Source organism: Salmo salar, chromosome 01, assembly GCF_965601325.2.
Source record: "Salmo salar chromosome 01, fSalSal1, whole genome shotgun sequence".
NCBI classification, from domain to species: Eukaryota; Metazoa; Chordata; class Actinopteri; order Salmoniformes; family Salmonidae; genus Salmo; species Salmo salar.
The window spans coordinates 65,353,701-65,368,983 of NC_138291.1; the positions used below are offsets into that span (position 1 = coordinate 65,353,701).

A 15,283-nucleotide genomic window follows, 5' to 3' on the forward strand; every position below is an offset into this window, starting at 1 on the left:
CGCAATAACATCTGCTAACCATGTGTATGTGACCAATAACATTTGATTTGAAATGATACATTGAAGATTGCGCACTTGAAAATTCACCTGGAAGAACATATTCTGCACATATCCATTCCTAGATGCTTCATACTGACAGAAAATTATATTTTGTTTATTAAATAACTCACCCGCATGCACACAAAAACACACACAGAGTAATTCCACAATGTGTGAGCAGTGGAAGTGGGGGACATGTGAGTGGGAGTGTAGGGAGGCAGGGGACCGTGAAGGGTGAGACACTCCGTAACTTTAGGGAATCCCCCAGAGACCCAGTCTCAACCCTCTCTGAGGACTCAACACCATGGCAACGGAACCAGGAGATTCAACACCCCGGCCAGAGGAACAGGTAGAAGGTGGCTGACTGACAGCCTCCTCACCTCTATTAATCATAGGTGAGGAAGGTAAATAACCCTCTCCCTCATGCCCTCTCCTCTTCCCCCCTCCTCAGGGACCCTATATCCTTCACACCTGGGCCACTGATACATCACATTCTTATGTGAGTAATTTATTAATGACTCAGTAGTGGTTAAGTTAAGGGATATTATGTGAATCTGACAGGGACCTGCCAATGAAACTGATAAAGTTTCAGATACAATATTCTTGAGCTGTACAGAATCTGCATACATCCATTGTAAATGTCCTAACACAAAGTGATATGTTGTTCCTGTTTTTTTTTATATAACTAGGCAAGTCAGTTAAGAACAAATTCTTATTTTCAAAGACAGCCTAGGAACAGTGGGTTAACTGCCTTGTTCAGGAGCACAACAACAGATTTTTACCTTGTCAGCTCAGGGATTCAATCTTGCAACCTTACGGTTACTAGTCCAACACTCTAACCACTAGGCTATCTGCCACCCTGTGTTGTTCCTGTGTTATTCCTATCCAACCCTACATCTCCAGCCTGTACCCGTGTCCTCTGTGTCACCTAAACACATGTCCCTCATCCTGACACACTCTCATAGCACAAACGGGCTCATTGAAATGTGTGTAGGCCTATGATGGTAACACCTAAGGTCTAAACTTAAGCACAACCATTAGGAAATAACAAAAATGGTGAGCTGCATGCACTACTTTTGTCTACTGAGCCACTCAACCAGAGTAATATCCAATATGTTGTGGCTACCCACTGGGCACAGACGTCAATTCAACATCTATTTGATGTTGGTTCAACGTCATTTCATTGAAATGATGTGGAACAGGATTAATTCAACCAGTGTGTGCCCACTGGGTAGAGGGCTGTTTCACCTTGACTGAGATTATTTTACCTTTTTCTACATTGTAGAATAATAGTGAAGACATATAAACTATGAAATAACACATATGGAATCATGTAGTAACCAAAAAAGTGTTAAACAAATCAAAATATATTTTATATTTGAGATTCCTAAAAGTAACCTAATGTTTAGTATAATCAGTGTATGTGTATGTAATAATATTTCACATAATACAACTATTGTGTGTGTTTGTGAGCGCCGGTGCATTGGAAAAGGCTATGGAGTATGAAATTATATGAAATATACCGCCATCGGAGGCTAACACTTGTGTACAGTATCTTGGCTACATAGGTATTTACATTTGGTGAATTATTTTAGTCAATCTCAGTTAATAGCCTATGTCACTCTGGTTGTTGGAGCCATCTGTTGTATGGTTAACTTGGGCTTCATTAAGGTTTATTTGTGAGTAAATCTGGCTTTGATAATAGCCAGTGCTTACCCAGCCACCGACCTCACCGCACGTCACTGGGTTGGTGTGTGTGTGTGTGTGTGTGTGTGTGTGTGTGGACTCACTCTTGATGGTTGCTGTCCTGGTACAGTTGTAGAGGATGGCCAGCTCTCCAAACACCTTCCCGGGTCCCATTGTGCACAGCTTCACACTGTCCTTTGTCACCTCCACCCTACCATCTGAAAAACGCACACAAACACACGATATCTTAATGTATCTGGAAAATACACAGAAACACCCTAAATGTATCTCAAAAATACACAAAGAAGTGACATATCACCTATACTTGGCTTTGCACATCATCATGGCCCATCTAGCAAAGTACATCAGAGCATGATGCTAATAAACTGACAGACTGTAGGTTCAATCCCTGTATGGATCATTCATTATTTTCAACTAGTAAGCACTAGCTAAGCATTATTATACAGCATAGAGTAGACTGTGAAATCACACATTTCACAATGGCTTAGCAATGGCTCAGTAAGACAGGTCAATATTAAAGATTAAAACCAAACCAAGGGAATGGTACAGAGACACAGTTATGTCCTGAAATGGTTATGTTTAAGGACATCCTTTCTGTGTGATTGGGGCTTGTGGAGGGTGATGGGTGTGATTGCAAAGCCTTTTAGTCTGTGATTGGAGCCGAGTGCAGCTATTTTGTTTTGGATGTGCCTCATCACGTACATATGCATACTACAGAGGAACTAGAGCTCTGAATGTTTAAGAAAAGGTTGACTTGGAAAAAAGACTGTGGCAGTAAACAAAGTGATGGGTAGGTATCTGATGAAAATAACTGAAGCAGAAGATACACTACATGACCAAGAGTATGTGAACACCTGCTCGTCATTCCAAAATGACGGCATTAATATGTAGTTGGTCCCTCCTTTGCTGCTATAACAGCCTCCACTCTTCTAGGAAGGCTTTCCACTAGATGTTGGAACATTGCTGCGGGAACTTGCTTCCATTTAGCCACAAGAGCATTAGTGAGTTTGGGCACTGATGTTGGGCGACTAGGCCTGGCTTGCTGTCGGCGTTCCAATTCATCCCAAAGATGTTCGATGGAGTTGAGGTCAGGGCTCTGTGCAGGACAGTAATGTCTTCCACACTCATCTCGACAAACCATTTCTGTATTGACCTCGCTTTGTGCACGGGGGCATTGTCATGCTGAAACAGGAAAGGGCCTTCCCCAAACTGTTGCCACAAAGTTGGAAGCACAGAATTGTCTAGAATGTCATTGTATGCTGTAGCGTTAAGATTTCCCTTCACTTGAACTAAGGGGCCTAGCCCAAACCATGAAAAACAGCCACAGACCATTATTCCTCTTCCCCAAAACATTACAGTTGGCACTATGCATTTGGACATGTAACATTCTCCTGGCGTCCACCAAACCCAGATTCGTCCGTCGGACTGCCAGATGGTGATTCATCACTCCAGAGAGTGTTTCCACTGCTCCAGATCAAATGGTGGCGAGCTTTACACCACTCCAGCCGATGCTTGGCATTGTGCATGGTGATCTTGGGCTTGTGCACAGAGGCAGTTTGGAACTCGGTAGTGAGTGCTGCAACCGAGGACAGCCGTTGTTGCTCCTTGACATTTCCACTTCACAATAGCAGCACTTACAGTTGACTGGGGCAGCTCTAGCAGGACAGAAATTTTACCTATGACGGTGTGACGTTGAAAACCACTGAGCTCTTCAGTAAGTCCATTCTGCTGCCAATGTTTGTCTATGGAGATTGCATGGCTGTGTGCTAGATTTGATACACCTGTCAGAAACGGGTGTGGCTGAAATAACCGAATCCACAATTAATATATATATATATATATTTACTTTTTTTGTACTTTTTACTGCTTTTTCTCCCGAATTTCGTGATATGCAATTGGTAGTTACAGTCTTGTCCAATCGCTGCAACTCCCATACGGAGGCGAAGGTCGAGAGCCATGCGTCCTCCGAAACACGACCCTGCCAAGCCACACTGCTTCTTGACACACTGCTCGCTTAACCCGGAAGCCAGCAGCACCATTTTGACCAGCTGGCAACCGAAGTCAGCGTGCATGCACCCGGCCCGCCACAAGGAGTTGCTAGAGCGTGATGGAACAAGGACATCCCGGCCGCCCAAACCCTCCCCTAACCCGGGTGACACTGGGCCAAATGTGCGACGCCTCATGGGTCTACCAGTCGGGGCCAGCTGTGACACAGCCCGGGATCGAACACGGGTCTGTAGTGGAATCCACTCATTTGAAGGGATGTCCACATACTTTTGTATATATAGTGTAAGAGAAGAGAAGACATGAGAAAAAGAGAGGAGAAAAGTCATTAGAAACTTTAACTTCTTGAAGGAGAAACCCTCCTGTCAGAGTTTGTGATAATACAATTGTGTCAGACATGCATATGCGATGCACACCCCACCACTTCCAAAAACATTGACTTTCACTTTGCAAAAAATTACATTTTAATTGAGTTTGAAAACGTACTACTTCTGTATTCTTTAGCAAGAACATAAGGTAAGGACAGTGTTCACACACAGCATTGGCGTGTGTAACAGTATTGCTTCTGTCCCTCTCCTTGCCCCAGCCTGGGCTCAAACCAGGGACCCTCTGCACACATTAACAAAAGTCACCCACGAAGAATCATTACCTATCGATACACAAAAGCTGTGGTCCTTACAGACCAAGGGTAACGCTGTGGCGGTCATAATATTTTGTCAGGAAATTGACCGTTAATTGACATAAACACGATTAGCATCTCCAGGCTTCCATGCATAGCCTACAAGCCACTGATGCAGACATTTGGAACATCTTGTAACGCCCTGGCCATAGAGAGGGTTTTTTGTTCTCTATTTTTGGTTAGGCCAGGGTGTGACATGGGTGGGCGTTCTAGGTTTCTTTTTCTATGTTGGTGGTTTTCTTTGTTTCGGCCGTGTATGGCTCTCAGTCAGGAACAGGTGTAGATCGTTGTTGCTGATTGAGAGTCATACATAGGCAGCCTGTTTTTCCTTTGGGGTTTGTGGGTGAATGTTTTCTGTTTAGTTTGTTCCTGACAGAACTGTTGCTGGTCGTTTTTTGGTTCTTTTTGTATAGTGTTCATTCGGTTATTAACCTGTTGGGGATAGGGGGCAGTATTGACACGGCCGGATAAAAAACGTACCCGATTTAATCTGGTTACTACTCCTGCCCAGTAACTAGAATATGCATATAATTAGTGGCTTTGGATAGAAAACACCCTAAAGTTTCTAAAACTGTTTGAATGGTGTCTGTGAGTATAACAGAACTCCTATGGCAGGCCAAAACCTGAGAAGATTTCAAGCAGGAAGTGGCCTGTCTGAGAAGTAGTGTTTCATCTTGGCTCTTTTTATTGAAGACTCAGGATCTGTGCAATAACGTGACACTTCCTACGTCTTCCATAGGGTCTCAGAGCCCGGGAAAACGTTGAACGATATCGAGGCAGGCTCTGGCTGAAACACTTTATCGCTTTTGGCAAGTGGCCACTCAGAGTACTATGGGCTTAGGCGCGTGCCCGCTTCGACCGAATGCTTTGTTTTCCTTTGTCTGTTTATCTAAACGCAGATTCCCGGTCGGAATATTATCGCTTTTTTATGAGAAAAATGGCATAAAAATTGATTTTAAACAGCGGTTGACATGCTTCGAAGTACAGTAATGGAATATTTAGAATTATTTTGTCACGAATTGCGCCATGCTCGTCACCCTTATTTAGCCTTTAGGATAGTGTCTAGAACGCACGAACAAAACGCCGCTGTTTGGATATAACGATGGATTATTTTGGACCAAACCAACATTTGTTATTGAAGTAGAAGTCCTGGGAGTGCATTCTGACGAAGACAACAAAGGTAATAACATTTTTCTTATAGTAAATCTGACTTTGATGAGTGCTAAACCTGCTGGGTGTCTAAATAGCTAGCCCTGTGATGCCGGGCTATCTACTGAGAATGTTGCAAAATGTGCTTTCACCGAAAAGCTATTTTAAAATCGGACATATCGAGTGCATAGAGGAGTTCTGTATCTATAATTCTTAAAATAATTGTTATGCTTTTTGTGAACGTTTATCGTGAGTAATTTAGTAAATTCACCGGCAGTGTTCGGTGGGAATGCTAGTCACATGCTAGTCACATGCTAATGTAAAAAGCTGGTTTTTGATATAAATATGAACTTGATTGAACAAAACATGCATGTATTGTATAACATAATGTCCTAGGTGTGTCATCTGATGAAGATCATCAAAGGTTAGTGCTGCATTTAGCTGTCTTCTGGGTTTTTGTGACATTATATGCTAGCTTGAAAAATGGGTGTCTGATTATTTCTGGCTGGGTACTCTGCTGACATAATCTAATGTTTTGCTTTCGTTGTAAAGCCTTTTTGAAATCGGACAGTGTGGTTAGATTAACAAGAGTCTTGTCTTTAAAATGGTGTAAAATAGTCATATGTTTGAGAAATTGAAGTAATAGCATTTCTAAGGTATTTGAATAACGCGCCACGGGATTACACTGGCTGTTGCGAAGGTGCGACGATTTCGTCCCGCCTAGCCCAGAGAGGTTAACTTTTATTTTAACACTGAAAAAACAAAGCAAGAAAACGAACGAACAGTAATGCAGGCTACACACAGCTATGCAAAACCAACTGCCCACAAAACCCATTACAAAATACTCCCCTCTATATAGGACCTTCAATCAGAGGCAATGAAGAACAGCTGCCTCCAATTGAAGGTTAAACCAATAACCCTAAACATAGAACTAGAAAGACTAGACCAGAACATAGAAATATACTAACATAGAAGATAACCAAAAACCCCGGAACACTCTAAACAAACACCCCTCTACATAAACACATAGCCCAACAAACCCCGAAACACTCTAAACAAATACCCCCTGCCACATCCTGACCAAACTATAATAACAAATAACCCCTTTACTGGTCAGGATGTGACAGTACCCCCCCCCCCAAAGGTGCATACCCCGGATGCACCTCACATAAAAAATAAACACAAAAATAAACCCCCCAAACTAAAGGGAGGGAAGGGAGGGTGGCTATCGTCACCGACGGTTCCCGTGCTACACCCCCCCCTCCCCAATCCTCCTACTGTGGAGGTTGCTCAGGCTCTAGCCTGTCCCCCACCTAACCTGTCCACCCCCGCTGAATACCTTGGGCTGAAGCGCGTCGCTGTAGACCTCGGGCTGAAGCGCTTCGCTGTAGACCTCGGGCTGAAGCGCGTCTCTGGCTGCGCCGATTCCGGACTGTAGGGCAACTCTCGCCGATTCCGGACTGTAGGGCGACTCTCGCTGCGCCGATTCCGGACTGTAGGGCGACTCTCGCTGCGCCGATTCCGGACTGTAGGGCGACTCTCGCTGCGCCGATTCCGGACTGTAGGGCGACTCTCGCTGCGCCGATTCCGGACTGTAGGGCGACTCTCGCTGCGCCGATTCCGGACTGTAGGGCGACTCTCGCTGCGCCGATTCCGGACTGTAGGGCGACTCTCGCTGCGCCGATTCCGGACTGTAGGGCGACTCTCGCTGCGCCGATTCCGGACTGTAGGGCGACTCTCGCTGCGCCGATTCCGGACTGTAGGGCGACTCTCGCTGCGCCGATTCCGGACTGTAGGGCGACTCTCGCTGCGCCGATTCCGGACTGTAGGGCGACTCTCGCTGCGCCGATTCCGGACTGTAGGGCGACTCTCGCTGCGCCGATTCCGGACTGTAGGGCGACTCTCGCTGCGCCGATTCCGGACTGTAGGGCGACTCTCGCTGCGCCGATTCCGGACTGTAGGGCGACTCTCGCTGCGCCGATTCCGGACTGTAGGGCGACTCTCGCTGCGCCGATTCCGGACTGTAGGACGACTCTCGCTACGCCGATTGTGGGACTGTGGGCCGTCTCTCTCGGCTCCGGACTGTGGGCCGTCTCTCTCGGCTCCGGACTGTGGGCCGTCTCTCTCGGCTCCGGACTGTGGGCCGTCTCTCTCGGCTCCGGACTGTGGGCCGTCTCTGCTAGCTCCGAACTGTAGGCCGTCTCTGCTGGCTCCGGACTGTGGGCCGTCTCTCTACGGGGCACTGTCGCCGGAAGCTCTGGACGGGGCACTGTCGCCGGACACTCTGGACGGGACACTGTCGTCGGACACTCTGGACGGGGCACTGTCGCCGGACACTCTGGACGAGGCACTGTCACCGGACACTCTGGACGGTGCACTGTCGCCGGACACTCTGGACGGGGCACTGTCGCCGGACACTCTGGACGGGGCACTGTCGCCGGACACTCTGGACGGGGCACTGTCGCCGGAAGCTCTGGACGGGGACTGCGCACTGAAGGCCTGAGGCTGGGGCTGGCTTAGGACACACCAGACTAAGGACACGCACCACAGGGCTAGTGCGAGGAGCAGGAGCAGGTCGAGCTGGACTGGGCTGATGCACTGGAGGCCTGGTGCGTGGGGCTGGTAGTGGAGGTACCAGACTGGTGACACGCACCCCAAGGCTAGTGCGAGGAGCGGGAACAGGACGTACTAGACTGGGCTGACGCACTGAAGGCCTGATGCGTGGTGCTGGCTTTAGAGGCACCAGCCTAGAGACACACACCTCAAGGCTAGTACAAGGAGCAGTAACAGGATACACCGGGCCATGGGTAAACACTGGAGGTCTGGAGCGCACCTCCTGCACAACCCGTCCTGGCTGGATGGTAATAGCAGCCCTGCACGAGCGGAGTGCTGGCACAGGGCGAACTGGGCTGTGCAGAGGCCTGATGGTTGCCGTGCGTAGAGCAGGCGTAGAGTAGCCTGGGCCTTGGAGGCGCACCGGTGGCCAGATGCGATGCGCAGGCATCCTCCTTCCAGGCAGGATGCCCATTCTAGCACGGCACTTGCGAGGGGCTGGGATCACTCGCACCAGACTGTGCGTGTGCATGGGCGAGATCGTGCGCACTTCCGCATACTCCAGCGCTCTCCACTCCATACGCTCCCCATAATAAGCAGGGGGAGTTGGCTTAGGGCTCACCCTTGGCCCAGCCAAACTACACGTGTGCCCCCCCAAAAAAATGTATTGGGGGTGCCTCTCGTACTTGCCCCTCGGCGCGTATAATGCCTCATAATGTCGTCGCTCCGCCTTGGCTGCCTCTATTTCCTCCGGTGGTCGACGGTATTCACCATCCTGGTGCCATGGTCCAGCCCCGTCCAGAATTTCCTCCCATGTCCATGATTCCCCATAGTCCATATAATTCCTCTGCTGCTCCTTACCCCGCTGCTTGGTCCGTTTGTGGTGGGAAGTTCTGTAACGGTCGTCGTATGAAGTGGACCAAGGCGCAGCGGGTTGAGTGCTCATTTTAACTTTTATTTGAACACTGAAAAAACAAAACAAGAAAACGAACGAACGAATAGTAATGCAGGCTACACACAGCTATGCAAAAACAACTTCCCACAAAACCCATTACAAAAAACACCCCTCTATATAGGACCTTCAATCAGAGGCAACGAAAAACAGCTGCCTCCAAACCAATAACCCTAAACATAGAACTAGAAAGACTAGACCAGAACATAGAAATATACTAACATAGAACATAACCAAAAACCCCAGAACACTCTAAACAAACACCCCTCTACATAAACACATAGCCCAACAAACCCCGAAACATTCTAAACAAATACCCCTTGCCACGTCCTGACCAAACTATAATAACAAATAACCCCTTTACTGGTCAGGACGTGACAAGAGGAACCAGGCTATGAGGGGTGGCCAGTCCTCTTCTGGCTGTGCCGGGTGGAGATGATAACAGAACACGGCCAAGATGTTCAAATATTCCTAAATTACCAGCATGGTCAAATAAAACAGGTCACACAACATTAGGTGATAATATATGTATTATTATGCACTGAGAGTCAGCTATAATTGGGCGGTCATTTTGGACCGGGAACACAGAATTAATTAACATGAAATTAACACAACAGGAGGGTTAAGAAAGGTTTTAGAAGGTTACAAACTCCCTTTTCATTACAACAACATAACTTAACTGTTTCATCTCTGCCACTTCTCCAGTCATCAAATGCGATTATCTCCCTTGCATGACAGAGAATGTGAATGACAGAGAAAGTAGGGGCTAGCCGTACACCCTTATTTTCCATTCATAGGAGGAGTCAGGGCCAGGATGCAGCAGTTTTCATACAAAAGTAACGTGCTACGGCATTAGTAGTTAGCATCACAGATTCCTCTGTATCCGCTGATAAAAACACTTTCTATCACTTTAAATTTCTAGCTTCTGAAACTCTTTTTCACCTTCTCCTCCCTCCTTAATCCTCCACCCTCCCTCCTCCTTCTCTGCGGACAACTTTGTCAACCACTTTGAAAAGAAGGTTGACATCATCCGCTCCTCATTCACTCAGCCTATTGAGTCCACTGGTCCAACGCTCACAAAACTACCCTAAACCTTAACCTCTTTCTCCCCTCTCTCTCCAGATGAAATCCTGCAACTAGTGAGTTCTGGCAGCCCGTCAACCTACCCGCTTGACCCCACCCCCTCCCTTCTCCAGACCCAACTCATCCCTGACTACTAGCTGCGTCCCTTTTGAATTCAAAATGTCAGATCTGCTCCCCTCCTCAAGAAACCAACACTCGACCCCTCTGACGTCAAAAACTACAGACCAGTATCTCTCTCTTTTTTTTTAAACACTTGAGCGTGCTATCTCTGACCAACTCTCTCACTATCTCTGTCAGAACAATCTTCTTGACTCTAACCAGTCAGGTCACTCAACCGAGACTTCCCTTCTCACTGCCAAAGAGGACTCTCTCTCCTCTGTTCTCATCCTTCTAGATCTATCATCTGCCTTCAACACCATGAACCTGTCACACCCTAATCTGTTTCACCTGTCTTTGTGCTTGTCTCCACCCCACACCAGGTGTCTCACATCTCCCCTCATTATCCCCTGTGTATTTATACCTGTGTTCTCTGTTTGTCTGTTGCCAGTTCGATTTGTTCGTCAAGCCTCCCAGCGGTTTTCCCCTTGCACCTGTCTTTTCATTGTTCCTGTTTTCTAGATTAACCGGTTTTGACCATTCTGCCTGCACTGAGCCTGCCTGCCGTCCTGTACCTTGCCGCACCATACTGGATTATTGACCTCTGCCTGCCCTGACCCTGAGACTGCCTGCCATTCTGTACCTTTTGGACTCTGATCTGGATTACTGACCTCTGCCTGCCCTTGACCTGTTATTTTGCCTGCCCTCTGATTTAGTAATAAACTTTTGCTACTTCGACGCTGTCTGCATCTGGGTCTTCCCTAAAATGTGATCGAACCATCAGATTAATCTATCCACCCTCTCAGGGCTGGGCGTCTCAGGCTTTGCACACTCTTGGATTGCATCATACCTGGCAGGCCGCTCCTACCAGGTGACGTGGAGAGAATCTGTGTCTTCACCACATACTCTCACCCCCAGGGCTCAGTTCTAGGCCCTCTCCTTTTCTCTCTATACATCAAGACCATCTGCTCAGTCATATCCTCACATGGTCTCTCCTATCATTGCTATGTGGATGACAATTAACTACTTTTCTCCTTCCCCTCCTCTGACACCCATGTGGCAACACACATCTCTGCGTGCCTGGCAGATATCTCAGCTTGGATGTCGGCCCACCACCTCAAGCTCAACCTTGACATGACGGGGCTGCTCTTCCTCCCGGGGAAGGCCTGCCCGCTCCAAGACCTCTCAATCATGGTTGACAACTCCACAGTGTCTCCTCCCAGAGTGCAAAGAACATTGGCGTGACCTTGGACAACACCCTGTCGTTCTCTGCAAACATCAAAGCAGTTACTCTCTCCTGCAGGTTCATGTTCTACAACATCGGTAGATTACAACCCTACCATACACTGGAAGTGGCGCAGGTCCTAATCCAGGCACTTGTCATCTCATGTCTGGACTACTGCAACTAGTGATTCATGTGTTGATGATGTAAAGAATATTTGCTGGTCTGTGGTGTGTAATGAGGAGCAAACAGACGCTGCACTTGACGCATTTATGAAACTACTTATTTCAGTTACTAATAAGCACACACCCATTAAGAAAATGACTGTAAAAACTATTAAATCCCCTTGGATTGATGAGGAATTGAAAAATTGTATGGTTGAGAGGAATAAGGCAAAGGGTATGACAATTAAGTCTGGCAGCCCAACTGATTGGCAAACGTACTGCAAATTAAGAAATCATGTGACTAAACTAAATAAAAAGAAAAATAAACTACAATTTGATACAAAGATAAACGATATAAAGAATGATAGTGAAAAGCTTTGGGGCACCTTAAATGACATTTTGGGGGGAAAAAACAACTCGGCTCCTTCATTCATTTAATCAGATGGCTCATTCATCACAAAGCCCACTGATATTTGTATTTTGCATTTGTATTTGTATTTATTATGGATCCCCATTAGCTTCTGCCAAAGCAGCAGCTACTCTTCCTGGAGTCCAACAAAATTAAGGCAGTTTATACAACTTTAAAACATTACAATACATTCACAGATTTCACAACACATTGTGTGCCCTCAGGCCCCACCTCACCACTACCACATATCTACATTACTAAATCCATGTGTAGTGCATTTGTTATCGTATGTGTGTGTGTGTGTGTGTGTGTGTGTGTGTGTTGCTTCACAGTCTCCACTGTTTCATTAGGTAAACAGTCTTAAAACCTGTTGAGGACAGGCGTTCCGCTATGTATTCCCACCAAAAACTTCCGGTGAATTTACAAAAATACTCATCATAAACGTTGACAAAATACATAAATTATTAGCATGTCAAACGCTGTTTAAAATCAATCTTTATGGTATTTTTTACGTAAAAATGCGATAATATTCCATCCGGACAATAGCATATTCATTCAAGAAGAAAAAGAAGGAACGGTGCGCTCGCGGGACCACGCATATCCAATCCCTTTGTCCCCAGGCAGTCCACTCAGTGACTGAGCTACTATACTCTGCCCAGTGACAGGAGAATGCTGAAAGAACTTTCTGAAGTCTGTTGACAGCCAATGGAAGCCTTAGGAAGTGCAACGTGACCCCACAGACACTGTAGTTTCGATAGAGATTCAAAAGAAGAACTACAATTCTCAGACTTTCCACTTCCTGGTTGGATTTTACTAAGGTTTTTGCCTGCCATATGAGTTCCGTTATACTCACAGACACCATTCAAACAATTTTAGAAACTTCAGAGTGTTTTCTAATCTTATCTACTAATAATATGCATATTCTAGTTTCTGGGCAAGAGTAGTAACCAGTTTAATTTGGGTACGTTTTTCATCCGGCTGTGAAAATACTGCCCCCTATCCCAAACAGGTTAATTTTGCTGGACCCCAGGAAGGATAGCTGCTGCTTTGGCAGCAGCTAATGGGGATCCATAATAAATACAAATACAAACTCACTGTTGGCTGGGCTCCCCACTTGTACCATCAAACCCCTGGAACTTATCCAAAATGCTGCAGCCCGCCTGGTGTTCAACCTTCCCAAGTTTTCCCATGTCACCCCGCTCCTCCGCACAATCCACTGGCATTCAGTCAAAGCATCCACATCCACTACAAGACCATGGTACTTGCCTATGGAGCAGCAAGACGAACAGCCCATGTCCAAACCCTACACCCCAACCTGAGTACTCTGTTCTGCCACCTCCGGTCTCTTGGCCCTCCCACCCATACGAGAGGGCAGCTTCCGCTCAGCACAGTCCAAGCTCTTCTCTGTAATGGCACCCCAATGGCGGAACAAGCTTCCCTCTGAGTCCCTGCCCATCTTCTGAAAACTTCTGAAACCCTACCTCTTCAAATAGAATCTTAAATAATTCCACATTAATATTATGGTGTTTCTATTCAGAGAAAAACAAAAAACAAAACCCTCAGGGTTTCTGTTAGGATGGAATGGAAAAGATGGCCCTATACCGTGACAGTCGGGAGTAGACTACAGGATTGGAGGATTCTAAATTGTCTGCCTTCAGACAACTTTGTTCCAATATTTCTGTAAGTCAGTGATATTTTTTCCCATAGTAATTTGTTATTGATCCATAACTAAATCAACATCTGCAATTTGAAAAAGTATTTTTTTATCATTATTTTATTAATGAAATGTGTTTATTTGTTTATTAGGCTACTGTGCAGTTTACAATACATACTGTAGTAAACATGGGAAAGTGCCTAATTCCTTACATAAGGGAGAGCAGGCCATGTTTGTACTACAGAATGCAGGGCACGTGGGAGACCGGTGTTATTTCATAGTTGAGATGTCTTCACTATTATTCTACAATGTAATAAATAGTCAAATTAAAGAAAAAACCTGGAATGAGTAGGTGTGTCCAAACCTTTGACTGGTACTTGCATAATTAATTTGATTAATGTTATTGTGTTTCTATTCCATGAAAAATGAAAAACCCTCTGCGTTTCCGTTAGAATGGAATGGAAAATATGGCACTGTACAACATGACGGTTGGCAGTACAGTACTGGGCTGTTTAGCTAACAAATCCCTGTGTCGTGCGGACGGGAGACCGGGGTTCAATCCCCCGATGGGGAGGAAGTAGTAATCTGTCCTTGTAAATAAGAATTAGTTCTTAACTGACTCCGTATGTGTTATTTCATAGTTGTGATGTCTTCACTATTATTCTACAATGTATAAAATAGTAAAAATATAGAAAAATCCTGGACTGAGTCGGTGTGTCCAAATTTTTGACTGGTACTTGCTTATTTCATTTTAATAATATTATGGTGTTTCTATTCAGAGAAAAACGAAGAAAAATTGTTTTATGACGTGACTCTCAGCCAATAATTACATTTAAAGGATTAGAGGACTCTAAATTAATATCTAAGAGGCATTTTCCGTTAGGATCTGTGTGAATATCTAAGGGGCTTTTATACAATTCTAAAATAATTAATAATAATAACAATAATAATCGCTTTGTTTAAAAAGTAACAATATTTTTTAGATTTCGTTTTCATTTAATTTAACTTAGAGTGAGTGAGAAAAAGGCAATTGTTGAACATGGGGTGAGACATTCTCACACATTTGTAAATAAACTGTTAGTTATTTAGAATTATTTAATTCTGGAGAAACCTAACTTGATTATTTAGCAGACATCACGTGCTTATATTCATGAAGATGATGAGCGATAGGCAAAGGCAATTTTTAATCTGCTGGCATCACGGCACGACATCAACATCAGTCTAATTACAGTCAGAAGACAATTGAATAAACTTGCGTGGACTTATGGAAAGGCTCGGTAAGAAATGTTTTATATATATTATATATATACACAGTTGAAGTCAGAAGTTTACAAACACCTTAGCCAAATACATTTAAACTCAGTTTTTCACAATTCCTGACATTTAATCTTAGTAAAAATTCCCTGTCTTAGGTCAGTTAGGATCACCACTTTATTTTAAGAATGTGAAATGTCAGAATAATAGTAGAGAGAATGATTTATTTCAGCTTTTATTTCTTTCATCACATTCCCGTGGATCAGAAGTTTACATACACTCAATTATTATTTGGTAGCATTGCCTTTAAATTGTTTA

General features: G+C 45.2%; 1 protein-coding gene across 3 annotated transcripts in view; it reads right to left on the reverse strand.

Moving 5' to 3' along the window:
* LOC106607187 (cGMP-dependent protein kinase 1) overlaps positions 1-15,283 on the reverse strand; it is a 193,902-nt gene that overhangs the window by 115,226 nt on the left and 63,393 nt on the right. For all 3 annotated transcript variants that reach the window (XM_014203919.3, XM_014203895.3, XM_014203887.3), the window contains exon 3: positions 1,830-1,943. In XM_014203919.3, coding sequence (XP_014059394.2) covers positions 1,830-1,943 — 114 coding nt within the window. The remainder of the gene's footprint in view (positions 1-1,829; positions 1,944-15,283) is intronic.